Source organism: Littorina saxatilis, linkage group LG17 (genome assembly GCF_037325665.1).
Source record: "Littorina saxatilis isolate snail1 linkage group LG17, US_GU_Lsax_2.0, whole genome shotgun sequence".
Classification (NCBI taxonomy): domain Eukaryota; kingdom Metazoa; phylum Mollusca; class Gastropoda; order Littorinimorpha; family Littorinidae; genus Littorina; species Littorina saxatilis.
The window spans coordinates 32263040-32280535 of record NC_090261.1 but is presented as its reverse complement, the minus strand read 5'-3'; the positions used below and the strand labels follow the sequence as shown (position 1 = coordinate 32280535).

The following is a 17496-nucleotide window of genomic DNA, read 5'->3' as shown; positions in this document are numbered from 1 at the left end:
AGAAGCGACTGTTTTGTGCATTTGTAGACTATGAAAAAGCGTTTGATAAAGTTCGCCGTGCATTTTTATGGGAGAAACTAGTTAGTTCTGATGTTAATGGGAAGTTTTTAAAAACTGTAAGAAATTTGTACGAAAATGCCAAGCCTTGGTTAAAGTTAATAGTGAGTGTTCTGGATATTTTCCCAGTTTGTGTGGAGTTAGACAAGAGGAAAACTTGTCACCGCTGTTTTTTGCTCTATTTTTAAATGATCTAAAGCCTTTTCTGTTGGAAAACAGTAATGGTTTACAATCTATGTCAAGAGAGGCTATTGTGGTTGGAATGGATGATACTGATGTAAATGCTTTGTTTCAAATGTTTTTATTACTGTATGCGGATGATACTGTGATCTGCTCAAAGTCTGAAAAAAAATGCAAGAATGTTTAAACAAAATGCACGAATACTGTTTAAAATGGCGTCTAAATATTAATGTAAACAAAACGAAAGTTATAGTTTTTTCCAGAGGTAAAATTAGAAATAAACCATTGTTTACGTATAATGGCAATTTAATCGAAGTAGTGTTTGATGTAATGTACTTGGGCCTTTAGATTAATTATAACAATAAATTTTCAGTCGCACAGAAGAATCTATATGATCGTGCCTCAAGGGCAATGTTTGTTCTTTTGCGTACTTGTAGACAATTGTCACTGCCAGTGGACATACAAGTTGACCTGTTCGATAAAATGATTGCTCCAATGTTACTATACGGATGTGAAGTATGGGGTTTTGGTTCCTGTGAACTTGCTACTAAACTTCAATTGCGTTTTTATAAAATTGTTTTCAAACTAAAAAAATCAACTCCAAATGCTATGATATTTGGTGAACTTGGAAGATATCCACTAGATGTTAATATGAAATGTAGAATGCTTTGCTATTGATATAAACTGATTAGTCCTATTCATAAAAATAAATTTTCAAATATTGTGTATTGCTTTACTTATAAATAGTATATCAACAAGATGATTGAATCTAATTATTTATGTTTTATTGAAAAAACCTTAAATGAAATTGGTCTCTCTGGCCTTTGGACTTTTCAAGAAAATGTTCAATACTCAAGCGCATGGTTTAAAAAGAAAGTAAAAAGAAGCTTGTATGACCAGTATATCCATAAATGGTTTACAAAAATTGGAACAAAAAATATGTTTTGGAATTATCGAATGTTTAAAGATATTTTTGCATGTGAAGACTATGTCACACACCTGCCATACCAGCAATGTGTTTCAATGATGAAGTTTAGAACATTAAACAACAATTTGCCTGTACACAAAGAACGTTATCTTAACATCCCGAGGTCAGAAAGAACCTGCACCAAATGTGTATCACAAGACATACCTGATGAATTCAATCATTTATTTGTCTGTGATTTTTTCAAAGAAGAAAGAGCTGAGTTGTTACCACCTTACTATTGGAAAAAACCTAATGCACTTAAATTTAAAAAGTTGTTTGCTACTAAGAAAAAGAAATTGCTAAAGAATATTTTGGACTTTATTAATAGAATTTGTAACAGTTTTTCATAATTTTTTTGTGTGAGTTTAGATAGAGCGGACAGCGTCAGATAAACTCTATTTAAACGAGACAGATTAGCCGCGGGTGGAGGAGGAGGATGTTAGATACTTGAGGTAGGCCTAAAGGGATCAGTGTTGGCAGGTAGGGAAGAGAGGGTAGTAAAGCAGGATATCAACACTTAGGCCCGTAATTAGAAAGAGAGGGGAGAGGAGGACTTGTGAAAGTCAAGGAGAATAGCCCAGCCGCAATGTCCATGTTGCCGGGGGGCTTGCACGTGTGATGCATCAGCGGGGGTCTATAAGAACGGGAGAGCAACACATTGTGGTCAGTCCTTACCAGCGCGGCGCAGCGGGCATATGCCAACTATTTCTTAGAGCAATATGGACTTCGAATTTGGAGCGTGGGCAACAGATCTGCCTTTAACGGTGGTTAAAGTTCTCCAGGATGAGGAGTTGAACACCCTCAATGTGCTGAGAAATGCGACTGCCCAGGATTTGGAGGGCCTGGGTCTCAAGCGTGGCCACTACGTAGCGCTGAGAGTAGCAGTGGCGGCCCTGCAAAAGCGAAGCGGGGGAGGGCCACTATCCCAGCGGGTGACTGAGGAAAAAAGCGTGGAACCACTCCAGGGACTGTTAGGCGGCTTGTCACTGCAGCCAACAGGTGAGACCTCCTATCTTTCCATTCTGGATTTTGTGCCGGGGTCGATGGCGGCCGAGGAAGAGGTGACACTCGGGGGAGGTGTCATCCTAAAACTCAACCAGAGACCAAAACTTGACAAAGTCTCCCCCTGCCACTGGATTGTGGCAAACGCACGCATCATGGCGAAGTTGAGTGCTGAGAAGCCCGGGTTTGACTCGACCGCCTACCTCCGGTACACAGAGATGATAGGCGAGCTGGGGGCCAGATACTTGTGGCAGTCGGTGCTTCTGTACGACGACGAGTACAGAAGGCGCCAGTCGTCCAGCGGATTCAAGTGGGGAACCCCCAACCCCCACCTGTCCACGGTGATCCTGCGGGACCGGCTCCAGCATGGCGTCCAAGACAACAAGGGCGGCAAGGCTACGACGGCCAGCGGCGGTTCCCGGCGACCAGCGGGACCCAACGGGAAGGAAGTGTGCTTATTGTATACCAACAAAGGCGACTGTCCCTATGGGTCCCGCTGCAGATTCCTCCACGTCTGCGACACCTGCGGCATGGGCCACCCCGGCAAGGACCACAAAGTGACAGCTACCACCTCCCCAGCCTAGGACACAGCGCAACGAATTGCCGACAAAACGGTAGGCCCCACCTTCAACAGCCCGTTCCCTCAGCTAGATTCCAATAAGTGCGAATTTCTCGGAAATAGTGATTCCATTAATGCTAAATCTCAAATGTGGCACAAGGTGCTAGAAGGCGATCACGACAAAACCTTTTTATTAGATGGCATAAGAAACGGTTTCCGTGTAACAGAAGAGAGTAGGGCAGGCGTACTAGACGTAGAGCAAACAAACCATAGGTCATCGAACGAACACCATAAAGCTGTGGAAAAAGAGCTATTAGATCAGATAGAAAAAGGTTATTACATTGTAGCTAGTAGAAAACCAACTGTGGTAAGCGCTATCGCTGCGATTCCCAAGGATGATGGCAGCATCAGGTTGATCCATGACGCTAGCAAACCCACAGGTAGGGCAATGAACGACTATTCTATATGTCACAGCCGCACAAAACAAGCCTGGCAGAACTGATGAGTAGTTGAACTTGTGATGTTTAATCAACATACTGCACCGTCAAACTGAAAACAATGTAACATAACAATCACTCGACCATACTAATAATGAACAACTACTAACATTACTGACACTACAAAAACAAAGGGAAACAACCTGTGAAACTTGTCATTTTAAAAACTGTTCTGTAACACTTAAAGGGAGATAATAAGAATTCTACCAACTTAGAAAAAGAGCTCTGATCATTACCTTTATCTCTTACACACTTTACACAAAAAGGGAATAACAAAACAAACCAAAAACTTATTCTGAATCACAGGTAAGCACACTGTTGACTGGGAAAATGGTTAAAAACAAAATAACTATGAAACGTTATCCTTTGGCACAAATGCATTTCCATACACTACCAACATTTTAGATGAAAGGCAAACATGTATAAAATACCACTCTTACTTGAATTTGACACACTGAACACTAATTAAACAGTGAAATAAACTTTGTAAAAGTGCACACATCATGGCGAATACTGAAACACCACATGGTGAAAGACTGTACCAAAAAACGTACAAAACAATAAACTTTTCCTTACTACAAGACAAATATAATTATTCCTGAATAGAAAATTAACAATAGAAACAATTTGAACAATATTTACCCAATGATGACCTTTGTGCGTCATGTTTATGGCTGATGTTAATGGAACAAAAAACTGTGGCTTATACTAAGAAAAATGGCAGACAGGAAGCGCCGGAACAGGAAGCGCACCTCATTCTTACAGCAAAATGTTCCTGCATATTCTGAATAAACCTTGAATCTATCTTACACACATTTAGTGTAAAATTAATGACTAAATAAAATCTAAAAACTATCAAACTTGTAGAACTTTACTGATCAAAAAGAACAACAACAAAAAGCTGGATCTGGAACAGATTTAAAGATGGATATGGCTTAGGATTTCGCGTGGCGCCTTTCACACTCCCACCAATTTACAGGATTCGTAAAAGTACTTGTAATACAAGAACTAAAAATTAAACATGAATCATGGAAATTTCTATGCACATTCACACGGGCGCAACAATGATTGTCACGAATACTGCTCATGGTCACTGATCCTCCACATAAAGTCAGTTGCTTTCCAGGATGAGGATGAGCTTGTGGACAGGTCGCTCGACAACAGAAAGCTTGGAACGTCTTTTGCCATTTTTGTCGAGATCTTTGGCTGCAATGTTCAAGGTCACATGGCGAACAAGACCGTCGTCATCTGGTGATGCTGCAACCACTCTTGCCAGTGGCCACTGGTTGCGGGGCAGTTCTTGGTCTTTCACCAGAACCACGTCTCCCACCTTGAGGTTCCTCTTGGGGTGAAGCCACTTCTGTCGTTGGGTGAGTGCCAAGATGTACTCCTTGCGCCATCTAGACCAGAACTGCTGTGCCAGGAACTGGACGCGACGCCAGCGCTTTCGCAGAAACAAGTCCTCTGTCATGAACTTGCCTGGTGGGGGAAGGGGAACACTGGATTTCATGGTGAGGATGTGGTTTGGAGTGAGGGGTTCTGGTGAGGTTGGGTCACCTTGATGAACAGCAGTGATGGGTCGACAGTTCACGATGGCCATGGATTCGTACAACATTGTACGAAGAGACGAGTCGTCAAGTCGTCCGGGGCAGAGTGCAGTCGTGGCTCGTAGCACCGATTTCACGGTCTGTACTTGTCTCTCCCACACACCCCCTGCGTGGCTTGCGTATGGAGTGTTGAAGACAAACTGGATTTGGTGGTCTCTAAGCCGCTGTTTGAGTTCATCTTCATCCATTTCTTTCAATGCACTCCTGAGTTCATTGTCTGCTCCCACAAAGTTGGTACCTTGGTCACAGAAAATCTTCTGCGCAGCACCCCTGATTGCGATAAAGCAGCGAATGCCGTTGATGAGCGAGTCTGTGGTCATATCGTCGAGCATTTCAAGATGAACCGCTCTGGAGCAGAAACAGGTGAAGAGAAGACCGTAGCGCTTCACTTCCTTTCTTCCGTTCTTCACCAACATAGGGCCGAAGCAGTCCATTCCCACGTACGTGAAGGGAGGGGATGGTTCGACTCTTTCTTTGGGTAGATCAGCCATCTGTTGACCTTGGGCGTCACTTCGCAGCTTTCTGCAGACGACACACTTGCTGAGAACCTTCGCAACCTGCTTGGAGCCTCCAGGTACCCAGAAGCCTTGGGAGCGGATTTCGTTGAGTGTCATTCCTCTACCTTGGTGCTTGATTTTCTCGTGACAATGGAGTATCACGAGTCTTGTGACGTGAGAGTTCTTGGGGAGAATGATGGGATGCTTTTCACCCATGGAGAATGAACCTTTCTTGAGTCTCCCACCAACACGAAGAATTCCGTCTTGCAGGAATGGCTCGGTGCGATGAAGCTTGTTCGTTTGAGGCAAACTTCCCTTCTTGGAGAGACATGAGATTTCTGCTGCCAAGAACTGAGACTGGACACCTCTGATGATGGAGAGTTTGGCATTGTGAATTTCCTCCACAGAAAGTTCTGCTGTTGAGCTTTTGTCGCGAGACTTGTTGAGTCGCAAGATTCTTGTCATCACACGTGCTGCCACATTCCAGCTTGAGAAACGAGATAGTCTGTCATCCAAATCTACTGCACAGGACGTAGTTTGGGTTGTCAAGGCAGTGCGAACTTCTGGGTCTTCAGGCTTGAGAGCTGATGACGTAGCCGAGGGTAGGGAGAGCTTAGTTTCCCACAGAAACTTGGGTCCGGAAAACCATTTGCTGTGCATCAGCTCAGCTGCTCTTAAACCTCTTGAAGCGTGATCTGCAGGATTGTCTTCAGATGGGACGTAATGCCATTGACTTGGGTCCGAGAGGTTTCTGATCTTCTGCACTCGATTGGCAACAAAAACATGGAACCTCCTTGCCTCGTTATTGATGTAGCCCAGCACTACACGAGAGTCTGTCCAGAAGAATTCTTCACTGATGGTGTAGCTGAGTTCTTGTTTGATGGCGTGACCAACCTCTGCAGCCACAACGGCAGCTGCCAGTTCGAGACGAGGAATGCTCACAATTTTCTTGGGAGCCACTCTTGCCTTGGCAGCGACAAGAGAACAGTGCGTTTGACCCTCAGCATTCACCAGTCTCAGGTAGGTGCACATTCCATAGCCTGTGGTGCTGGCATCTGAGAAGTGATGAAGCTGGACGTTGGTGATAGAACCAAAGTTGGCTGGGTAGTAACACCTTGGGATAGAAACGAGTTTCAGCTGATCCATGTCTTCTTTCCAGGTGTTCCATGCTGACTGCAGTTCTATCGGCACAGGATCGTCCCATTTGGTGCCTTTGTGACAAACCTCTTGCAGAATCTGTTTGCCCGTCAGAACGTATGGTGCGATCAGCCCCAAGGGATCATACAAAGAGGCAACAATGGCTAGGATGCCTCGTCGTGTGCATGGCCGTTCACTGGGCATGAAGGAGAAATGGAGAGTGTCGTTGTCTATAGACCACTGCATTCCAAGAGTTCGTTCCAGCGGCAGATCATGGAAGTTGAGGTCCATCGTTTGCATGTTTCCGTTGCGTTCTGACATTGGAATCGACTCCATCACCTTGTGACTGTTGGATGCGAATTTGTGGAGTCTCAGGCCTCCTGTGGAGCAGATTGCTACCGCTTCTTTGATGAGGTTAATGGCTTTCTCCTCTGTCGGCTGGCTGGATAGCCCATCATCCACATAGAAGTCCCTTTCAATGAAGTGAGACCCTTCTGTGAACTTGTCCTGGTTTTCTTTGGCTAGATGTTTGAGTCCGTAGTTGGCGCAGCCTGGAGAGGAAGCAGCTCCGAACAGATGTACCTTCATTCGGTACACAGCGGGGCTGTCTGTGAGGTTGCCGTCTTTCCACCAGAGGAAACGTAGGAAGTCACAGTGTTCTTCAGTCACTCGGAACTGGTGGAACATTTTCTCCACGTCGCAGGTGAAAGCGACAGAGTGCTGTCGAAATCGACTGAGGATGCCCACCAAGTTGTTAATGAGGTTTGGGCCGACAAGTAGATGGTCGTTGAGGCACGTGTTGTTGAACTTTGCAGAACAGTCAAAGACAACTCTGAGTTTCTTCTTCTGAGGATGGAAAACACCATGATGTGGTATATACCATTCTTGGCCTGTGGTTTCTTTGGCTTCTTCTGCATCACCTCTTCTTATGATGTCGTTCATGAACTCGTTGTACTCATTGTAGTACTCTGTGTTTCTTTGTAGCTTCTTCTTCAAGTGTTCCAAACGTTGGGCTGCCAGTACGTAGTTGTTTGGAAGAACAGGTTTTTTCTTGAAGGGAAGCGGCATCTGTAGGTGTCCGTCACTGTCTCTTGCAACGTTTGCGCTGAGAATGTTCATGAACAACTCATCTTCTTGTGAAGTGGGCTTGCCATCTTTTTCGTCCTGCTCAAAGTCTCTTTCCAATATACGACATGCGTCCTTTGGTTTGATGACTGGGAGTTCTTTGGTTGTGACACGATTGCAGACGCTTACGTTCTCAGATGAAGAACCTTGTGACGTCGGCGAGGTTTTCCCAACGATGCCCCATCCTAGATCTGTCCTCACTGCAAACGGCTCCGAGTCACCACCGACTATGTATTGTCTGGGCAGGAACGCATGAGAACAGTTGAACCCGATGAGAACGCCAGGATCACAGTTGAGTAGGGGAGGTAACTCATGCGCAATCTGCTGCAGATGGCTCCAGCTTTTTGCAGTGTTGCAAGTGGGTATGGTGCTTTGTCGCAAAGGAATGTAATCAATGGAGTAGGCAGGTGGTAGCTCAACAAAAGTGTCACTGTTGTAGGCTCGCACACGCAGGTCCGAGACTCTGTCGCATACAATCCCTGACTGGATGTCGTCTCTGAGTGTCTCTATCTTGAGACGCGTGGTTTCTCTGGAGGATGGATTCAAGAAGTCTACGACTGAACGTTCAACGAAGGTTGTGTCGCTTTGTGAGTCTATGAGGGCGTAGACTAATCTTTCCTTGTCAGGATCTTGCTTTGTGGATATCCACACTGGAACCGTCAACGCACTGTGTGAGGAAGCGTTGCATGACACCTTGCAGGTTGTTGCTGTCGTTTCTGTGGCTTGCGTACCTGCAGCGTCTTTGGTGCGGTCTCCTTTCTTGTTGACAAAATTATCGTCATGGAGCGCTGTGGGGTGTTTGCCTTGGCATTTCTTGCAGGTGTGATGATTTTTACAGTCTTTCGCATGGTGACCTGTTCGCAAACACCTGAAACACCGTCTCTGCTCCTTAACGAAAGTTCTTCGTTCTTCAGCAGGCCTGGCTTGAAAGGTTTGACAGTTTGGTAGAAAATGGTTGGTCTGTTTGCAAAAGACACAAAGCTTGCGAGTAGATTGTGAGTCGACATCTGGAGTGTTTTGTGTGTGGTTCACCTGCTGATCTGTAGTCGTTGCCATGCTTACGGCTGTACGGTTAGGTCCTCTGTACTTGGTAGGATGTGATGGTTTGGTCTCTCCTTTGTCCTCTTTTAGAGCTTGTAGAGAGCACACTGGCCTAGTCGCGACTTTGGCCTGTGAGGCGAGAAACTGGGTGAAACAATGGAAGCTTGGGTAACTACGGCCGTCTGTATCATGTTGTGCTACCACGTTTCCCCACTTTGTGATGATCCAGTCTGGTAGCTTCTGTAGCAGCTTCTTATTCTCCTCTTCATCATCAAGATGCTTGAGACCCGGGATGTGGGGTGAGGCGTTATCCACGGTGACGAGAAAGTCTGAAAATCTTCGCAGATCGTTGTACTCTCTTCCTCCCACCTTTGGCCAGTTGTTGAGTTTCTTTCTGAAGGCGTTCAGTATTACAGATGGATGTCCATAGCGTTCGTTCAGCGTTCTCCATGCGTCGTCGTATGCTTCAGTGTCGAACCTGAAGAATGCTCCCTCGATACATTCATACGCTTCTCCGGCGGTGTAGCGCTCAAGCAGGGCCAGCTTCTCTGCGTATGAAATGTGCGTGTGACCAATCAAGCCCTCGAATGATCGCTTCCACTTGACGAACTGAAGTGGGTCACCAGTGAAAGTGGACGGCTCACATGGTGGCAAGCGACTGTAACTGACGTGAGCGCAAGGCGGCTGACGGTTGTCGTTGACGAGAGTCTGGTTATGGGTGGTCACGTTATCCTTATGGGCTCCCTGACGGACGGTGGGTCTTGCTTCTGGGTGCCCCAGCTCATCATAAGCTTTGATCATGGCCTTTGTAGCCCTGATGTTCTGTTCTGCCTCCAAGCGGTCTAGGCGTGCTCTCTCTGCCGCAATTTCTTGCCGTGTCTGCATCTCGACTTCCTGAGCTGCAAGCTTAGCCAACGCCTCAGCTCGTTTTGTAGCAATACTCTCTTGTGATGACCACAAGGAAGCGCTGCTGCTACAACTTCTGCCAGAACCAGAGGTTTTAGACCCATAGACTGAATGGGCATATTCCGTGTCCAACATGACACGCAGGCGTGCTGTTTCTTCTTCTTGGTTCCAAGCAAGCTGATCTGTTTCACTCATGCGTATTTGCGCTAGCGATACAATGTTGTTGGTGTTGGCAGAGCAGCAGTCCATTCTCCTTAGTGTCAAGTGGTCAGGAGTTGTAATGTTCGTGAAAGCTTCTAAAACACACTTCCGTAAATTTTCTGCTGTCTGTATTACGTTGGTGAGCTCTTCATCAGACAGTTGGTGTTTTAGGTTCTGACGTATGGTTTGCATACCCCTTTTCCATGCTTCATAAGTGTCTTTGAAAGTGTCTTCCTTTGGTGTGACTGTAGCACTTGGTGGTTTAGCATTTTGACCTTTCTTGGCGTCCATTTCTTCTTTGTATAGTTGGTACTTTTCTGTGTATCTGACTTCACGTTTTGGTCTGGTTGACTCCTCTGACTGACTCATGTTGATGATGCTCTGATTTATTCGTTGCTGTGGGTTGGAGTCAGACGTGGTTGTCCAGGCATGGGTTAGCCATTGGTTTGACTGTCACAGCCGCACAAAACAAGCCTGGCAGAACTGATGAGTAGTTGAACTTGTGATGTTTAATCAACATACTGCACCGTCAAACTGAAAACAATGTAACATAACAATCACTCGACCATACTAATAATGAACAACTACTAACATTACACTGACACAACAAAAACAAAGGGAAACAACCTGTGAAACTTGTCATTTTAAAAACTGTTCTATTACACTTAAAGGGAGATAATAAGAATTTTACCAACTTAGAAAAAGAGCTCTGATCATTACCTTTATCTCTTACACACTTTACACAAAAAGGGAATAACAAAACAAACCAAAAACTTATTCTGAATCACAGGTAAGCACACTGTTGACTGGGAAAATGGTTAAAAACAAAATAACTATGAAACGTTATCCTTTGGCACAAATGCATTTCCATACACTACCAACATTTTAGATGAAAGGCAAACATGTATAAAATACCACTCTTACTTGAATTTGACACACTGAACACTAATTAAACAGTGAAATAAACTTTGTAAAAGTGCACACATCATGGCGAATACTGAAACACCACATGGTGAAAGACTGTACCAAAAAACGTACAAAACAATAAACTTTTCCTTACTACAAGACAAATATAATTATTCCTGAATAGAAAATTAACAATAGAAACAATTTGAACAATATTTACCCAATGATGACCTTTGTGCGTCATGTTTATGGCTGATGTTAATGGAACAAAAAACTGTGGCTTATACTAGGAAAAATGGCAGACAGGAAGCGCCGGAACAGGAAGCGCACCTCATTCTTACAGCAAAATGTTCCTGCATATTCTGAATAAACCTTGAATCTATCTTACACACATTTAGTGTAAAATTAATGACTAAATAAAATCTAAAAACTATCAAACTTGTAGAACTTTACTGATCAAAAAGAACAACAACAAAAAGCTGGATCTGGAACAGATTTAAAGATGGATATGGCTTAGGATTTCGCGTGGCGCCTTTCACACTATACCTGAGTCAGCTAAATTTCAAACCGTATCTGACGCGTGCGCCCTAGCGAAGACAGGGTATTGGTGTGCAAAAGTAGACTTGCAGTCCGCCTATCGGTCAGTATGCATCAGTCCGGACGATTATTGTATGACTGGGCTGAAATGGCATTTCACAGGTGAAAAGAAACCTACTTATCTCTTTGACAGTCGGCTGCCTTTTGGCAGCAACGTAGGGCCATCACACTTCCATCGCCTGTCGCAAGCTATTCGCAGATGCATGGCACGGAAAGGCATGCCAGGTGTGTTAGCGTATATTGATGATTTTCTTCTGGTAGCAGCTACCAGACAAGAGTGCAATGACATGTTACTGTCTTTAATTAGATTATTGAGGGAACTGGGTTTCAACATTAGCTGGAAGAAGGTGGTGGGGCCTACTCAACGTATCACGTTTCTCGGTGTCGACATCGACACGCGAAACAACACCCTGTCACTTGGAAGTGACAAGTTGCAGCAACTGCGGCAGCGACTCCTCCAGATCCGAGGAAAGAAGCGCGCGACAAAAACTCAGCTACAAAGCATAGCGGGGTCCCTTAATTGGGCCTGTCAGGCTGTCAGAGGAGGAAAATTCTTTCTGCGGCGGATACTGGACACGATTAAACCCCTTCAGCAGCAGCGACACAAAGCGAAACTATCTGGCGAATTTCATAAGGATGTACAATGGTGGCTTTCTTTTATGCATGTATTTAACGGCACAGTATATTATTTTCACAATGCAAAACAGCATGTTCATGTAGATGCATGTAATATTGCAGCGGGTGCCTTTTGGCAAGGTGACTGGCAGTACACCATCTTTGAAAAAGACATGCAGGCAGCAAAGGAGCTACATATTAACTATAAAGAAGTGTGCGCTGTGGTGCAAGCAGTGACACGATGGGCTCCGATGTGGTGCGGACAAGAAGTGATTATTCATACCGATAGTACTGTCGCAAAAGCTATCATTAATAAGGGCAGATCGACTAATAAGTATGTGAACAGTCTGCTCCGTAAAATGGCGTGGGAATGTGCAAAAGTGAACTGCAAAATCGCGGCGATACATGTGGCTGGTAGTGTAAACATCATGGCTGACACAATTTCCCGCCTCCATGAGCCCAGACGGCGCGAAGACTTAGTGCGTCTGTTGACATTCTGGCACCGGGGGAGACCCCCCGACATCAACCTGTGTGACCATATGTCTGACCAAGCCCTGTTGTTCCTTGTTTTTCAGACCAGCAGCCCCCATTAGGGGCGCAACTGACGGCAGAAGTGTTGGATTACAGAGCAAGTGCCTTTTCTGATAACACTAGGAAGACTTACCGCATCCACCTTACCTCGTATTTACGTTTCTGTGGGGAGATGGACATAATGCCAGTGCCTGTGAACGAGCAGACTGTTGCGCAATACGGAGCGTACCTAGCCCGAGGTTTGAAACCGTCCTCCATCAAGCAATACATCAACATTATTCGCATTCTTCATCTTGAAAGCGGCTTGCCGCACCCATTCAGGGACTCGTGGTACGTCCAGACAACACTTAAGGGCATCGAAAAATGCAAGGGGTGTGCCACTGATAAGAAAACCCCAATCACCCCTGAATTACTACACATAATAAAAAGCCAGCTGGACCTTGAGTGTAGGCAAGATATTGTGTTCTGGGCTGCGTGTTTGGTGCTTTTTTTCGGAGTTCTCCGGAGATCGAACTTGTTTCAGGACAACGGGAACTTCGATCCTTGTAAGCAGCTCACAAGAGACCAGGTGGTTATTCTGGGTACGGGCATGTCAATAACGCTCCAATGGAGCAAAACGATTCAGCGTAAAGAGCGCTCTGTTGAAATTAAGCTCCCGGCAATGTCACTCCATCCCTTGTGTCCAGTGTCTGCCGTGACCGCTGTGTTACCTTTGTTGGGGCCGATGGACCCCAAGGCGCAGGTTTTCCCGATGAAAGGATCAGACTTTAATAAGAAACTGCGCTTGACTACCGCTGTTGCTGGGGGAAACTTCTCCAGCCACAGCTTTCGGCGGGGTGGTGCCGCGTGGGCGTTGAGTTGTGGTGTGCCGGGGGAAATTGTCAAGGTGATGGGGGATTGGAAAAGCAACGCGTACTTAGGCTACTTAGACCAGCTGCCACAAAAGATCATCCTGCAGATCACATGTAGCCCTAGCCCAGGCAACTCCTTCATGTATAACATCACAAAAATCCTAAACCTCCCACCTCTAACCTAGTATACTGTCTTTAGTTGGGCTGAATAACGAGTAGTACCTCTAATTTGGGACTTATCACTGCACAATGATATCTCTCATTGTCAGATGGTATTCTCTTGAATAAACTGCCCTCGTTATTTGCCCAAATCAATACATGACTTGGCTATGTGTGATGTATGTGCGCACGAGAGTGATTGCGTGTGTGTCAGGTGTATGTGAGTGTGTGCGCGCGCAGGTGTGTGAGTATAACTGTAAGTGATAAGAGGGAGAGAAAGAGGAGTGTCATTTCTTTGGGATTATCGTGTGCTCTTGATTTGCGCCAGGGGGGGGGGGGGGGGGGCGATAAGTGAGTAGTTTAAGTGTGAGTTTAGATAGAGCGGACAGCGTCAGATAAACTCTATTTAAACGAGACAGATTAGCCGCGGGTGGAGGAGGAGGATGTTAGATACTTGAGGTAGGCCTAAAGGGATCAGTGTTGGCAGGTAGGGAAGAGAGGGTAGTAAAGCAGGATATCAACACTTAGGCCCGTAATTAGAAAGAGAGGGGAGAGGAGGACTTGTGAAAGTCAAGGAGAATAGCCCAGCCGCAATGTCCATGTTGCCGGGGGGCTTGCACGTGTGATGCATCAGCGGGGGTCTATAAGAACGGGAGAGCAACACATTGTGGTCAGTCCTTACCAGCGCGGCGCAGCGGGCATATGCCAACTATTTCTTACCCCCCATCCACCCCCGGCATCCACCGTTGTATTTTGTTAGCAATCCGTTGCATGTTTTTAATTTTGAGGCAAATGCACGCCTGTTTGTGCCTTCACTTGAAGTGAGGGTGTGCATGAAGCGACTCGAACCTTGTTATGTAATCATTATTCACGGTGTTAAATCTTTGAGTGAGGGCTCCTTGTGTTTGTTGTTAGTGTAACCAAATGTTTGTTGTTTTTTGTTGTGGACTTATGGGACTTATCACTGCACAATGATATCTCTCATTGTCAGATGGTATTCTCTTGAATAAACTGCCCTCGTTATTTGCCCAAATCAATACATGACTTGGCTATGTGTGATGTATGTGCGCACGAGAGTGATTGCGTGTGTGTCAGGTGTATGTGAGTGTGTGCGCGCGCAGGTGTGTGAGTATAACTGTAAGTGATAAGAGGGAGAGAAAGAGGAGTGTCATTTCTTTGGGATTATCGTGTGCTCTTGATTTGCGCCAGGGGGGGGGGGGGGGGGGGGCGATAAGTGAGTAGTTTAAAATTTTTTATTTACTATATTAGCATATATCATGATTGTATTGATTGTATTTATTGTTCAAAATGCCCCCATGGGTTATGGACTAATAAAACTTGAACTTGAACTTGACTCCCAGGAAGAGACGGGTAGCCGTGGTCAGTTGCGTAACTTGTATGGCCTAACCGGGAGAAGCTTCCCAGAGGATGCTCTAGCCGTGTCTTTTGACGCGCCCCGATCAAAGCCTCGTTAAGAGGGTGTTAATTCCTTTGTCGGATCGGGTGGATCGCTGGCAGGTGGTCAGTGTTTAACCCCCCCCCCCCCCCCCCCTTTGTGCTCCTCCCCTTCCTCTTGCCTTACGTTTAACCAATGAAACACGGAACCTGCTTAGAGTGTCGTGGTTACGGGTGGTTACTAAGATGTTGATTGGATGTTTGTGACTCTAGCTAAAGTTTGATTATGTATGTACATGCTAGGGTGTGAAAGAGAACTTCGAGAACTTCGGAAGAGTGTGGACGTATTTTGTAGTGTGCTCCACTAACTCAGGAGATGTAGTTCAACTTTGTATTGTGGCTTGTATCCACCGGTTTCGGTCGGTAGGCGGAGAGGAGGAGGGAAGATGCTAAACACAGGAATAAAGTTTGCCATGCCAGTATTCTGCTGTTGTCACGCTGTCATCCGTTGTGGACAAAATGGAGACTGAGAAAGACGTGCATGTCTTTGTACTTGTGTCCGTGAGTGATAGTCCAGATAGTCCGTAAACACATCAGAGAAAGCAAAACATCAGTTCCCGAACCTTCTACACAAGTAACAAATTTCTAGGGTTGTTACGAAAGAAGTGTCGGCGTTTTGCCAACACCAAAGCACATCGATGAATAGTCTCCTGTCCGCCCAGCCGACCTTCCCCTTGACCCTGCTTGTGACCTCGATGTTTGATGCCCCCGCAATGGGCACGGTACTCTCTAAAGGCCCGTCCATACACTCCCGTCCGACCCTGTCCACACTTGACTTATGCTCAAAACGGCCCACGTGGGAGCGCCGTAGCGTGCTGTGATCGCGAAGCGTTATTTGCAGAAGAATAGCGCGTGTTCTAATTTCTATGACACAGACATAGAACGACGGAAATTTGACCAATCAGAGCAAACCAGAGCGGTGACGTCAGCTGCTCGCGGCGCGGCAGTCGAACGCAACTGAACCTTCTTGTCAGGTGACCCGCTCCACTGATATCGCGTTGTGAAAAAAATCGTCGATGTGTGGCCACTCGGCAAATCCCGCGCGACGCACAAAACGGCCTGCGGCGCATAGAGCGTAAAACGGCGGCCAAATGTGGTCCCCGCTTAAAGGCCCGTCCATACACTCCCGTCCGACCCTGTCCACATTTGACTTATGCTCAAAACGGCCCACGTGGGAGCGCCGTAGCGTGCCATGATCGCGAAGCGTTATTTGCAGAAGAATAGCGCGTGTTCTAATTTCTATGACACAGACATAGAACGACGGAAATTTGACCAATCAGAGCAAACCAGAGCGATGACGTCAGCTGCTCGCGGCGCGGCAGTCGAATGCAACTGAAGAGAGACCCGCTCAACTGATACCGCGTTGTGAAAAAAATCGTCGCTGTGTGGCCACTCGGCAATTCCCGCGCGACGCACAAAACGGCCTGCGGCGCATAGAGCGTAAAACGGCGTCCAAATGTGGTCCCCGCTTAAGCACCCAAAACCTCAAAGAGAGATAACTGGCGGAAAACCTTCCTATTGTAGTCTCCTGTCCGCCCAGCCGACCTTCCCCTTGACCCTGCTTGTGACCTCGATGTTTGATGCCCCCGCAAGGGGCACGGTACTCTGTAAGCACCCAAAACCTCAAAGAGATAACTGGCGGAAACCTTCCTATTGCTGATGACAGATGAGCGAGAAGGAAGAGAACTACTGTATAACAAGAGAAAAGCAGAAATCAAATTCTATGACATTAATCAAACAATTCTTTATGGGCAATTCCCCAAAAAGATTTCACCTACGCCGGAAATTCAAAATGGGATTTGCGACTTTTTTACCGTATGATGAGGATACCACTTCATGTCCTACAGGCCTAACTTGTTGGTGTGCCTATTAAGGACTAGATAATAACATTTGATGGCAATTTACGGCTAATTTGTCACCGTACCCATGTCATAAGAGATGTATATGGTTACTTCTATATATATATACGACTAGTGTCTGTCTGTGTGTCTGTCTGTCTGTGCGCGATGCGCGGCCAAGGTTCTCGATGGATCTGTTTCAAATTTGGTGATCATATTCAGGTACACCCTGGACACAACCTGGTCGATGAGATATTTCAACACGTGCTCTCAGCGCGCAGCGCGGAACCGATTTTGGTTCCACCTCAGCTATTTTGGTTCCACCTCAGCTTACCCGGGCCCCCATACCGACACACCATAGCCGCTACACCACATCACAACGCCAAAGTTCTCGGTGGTTCTTTTTCAAATTTGGACACCGTATTCAGCTACACCCCGGACACAATATCATCGATGAGATATTTCAACACGTGCTCTCAGCGCGCAGCGCTAAACTCATGTTCGTTTTTGTGTTCATTTCACCATTATAAGTAACTCTTCCTTATCTTCTCCAGTGTTTGGCGTTTATCTCCCTTCCTTCGTGTGGCTTTCCCGTTCAGTTGTAAGTTACTATTTATTTTTAGAATGTCACTGCGCTGTCCACTGAGAACGCTTCCCTTGCACCCGTAAGTTGTTCTTACTGTCAAAGTGAAAAGGTCGAATCAATTTATAGCCACGCGAAAAATACACTCTCACCTATCTCTATATATTTATAGATACAGATATGCA

At 45.9% G+C, this 17496-nt stretch overlaps 1 protein-coding gene across 1 annotated transcript; it reads right to left on the bottom strand.

Moving 5' to 3' along the window:
• Window positions 1–4373: 4373 nt before the first annotated feature.
• On the bottom strand, window positions 4374–10145 carry LOC138953258 (uncharacterized). Its single transcript, XM_070325058.1, has one exon. The coding sequence runs from the start codon at window positions 10143–10145 to the stop codon at window positions 4374–4376; it is 5772 nt and encodes a 1923-aa protein (XP_070181159.1).
• Between the last annotated feature and the right edge of the window lie 7351 nt (window positions 10146–17496).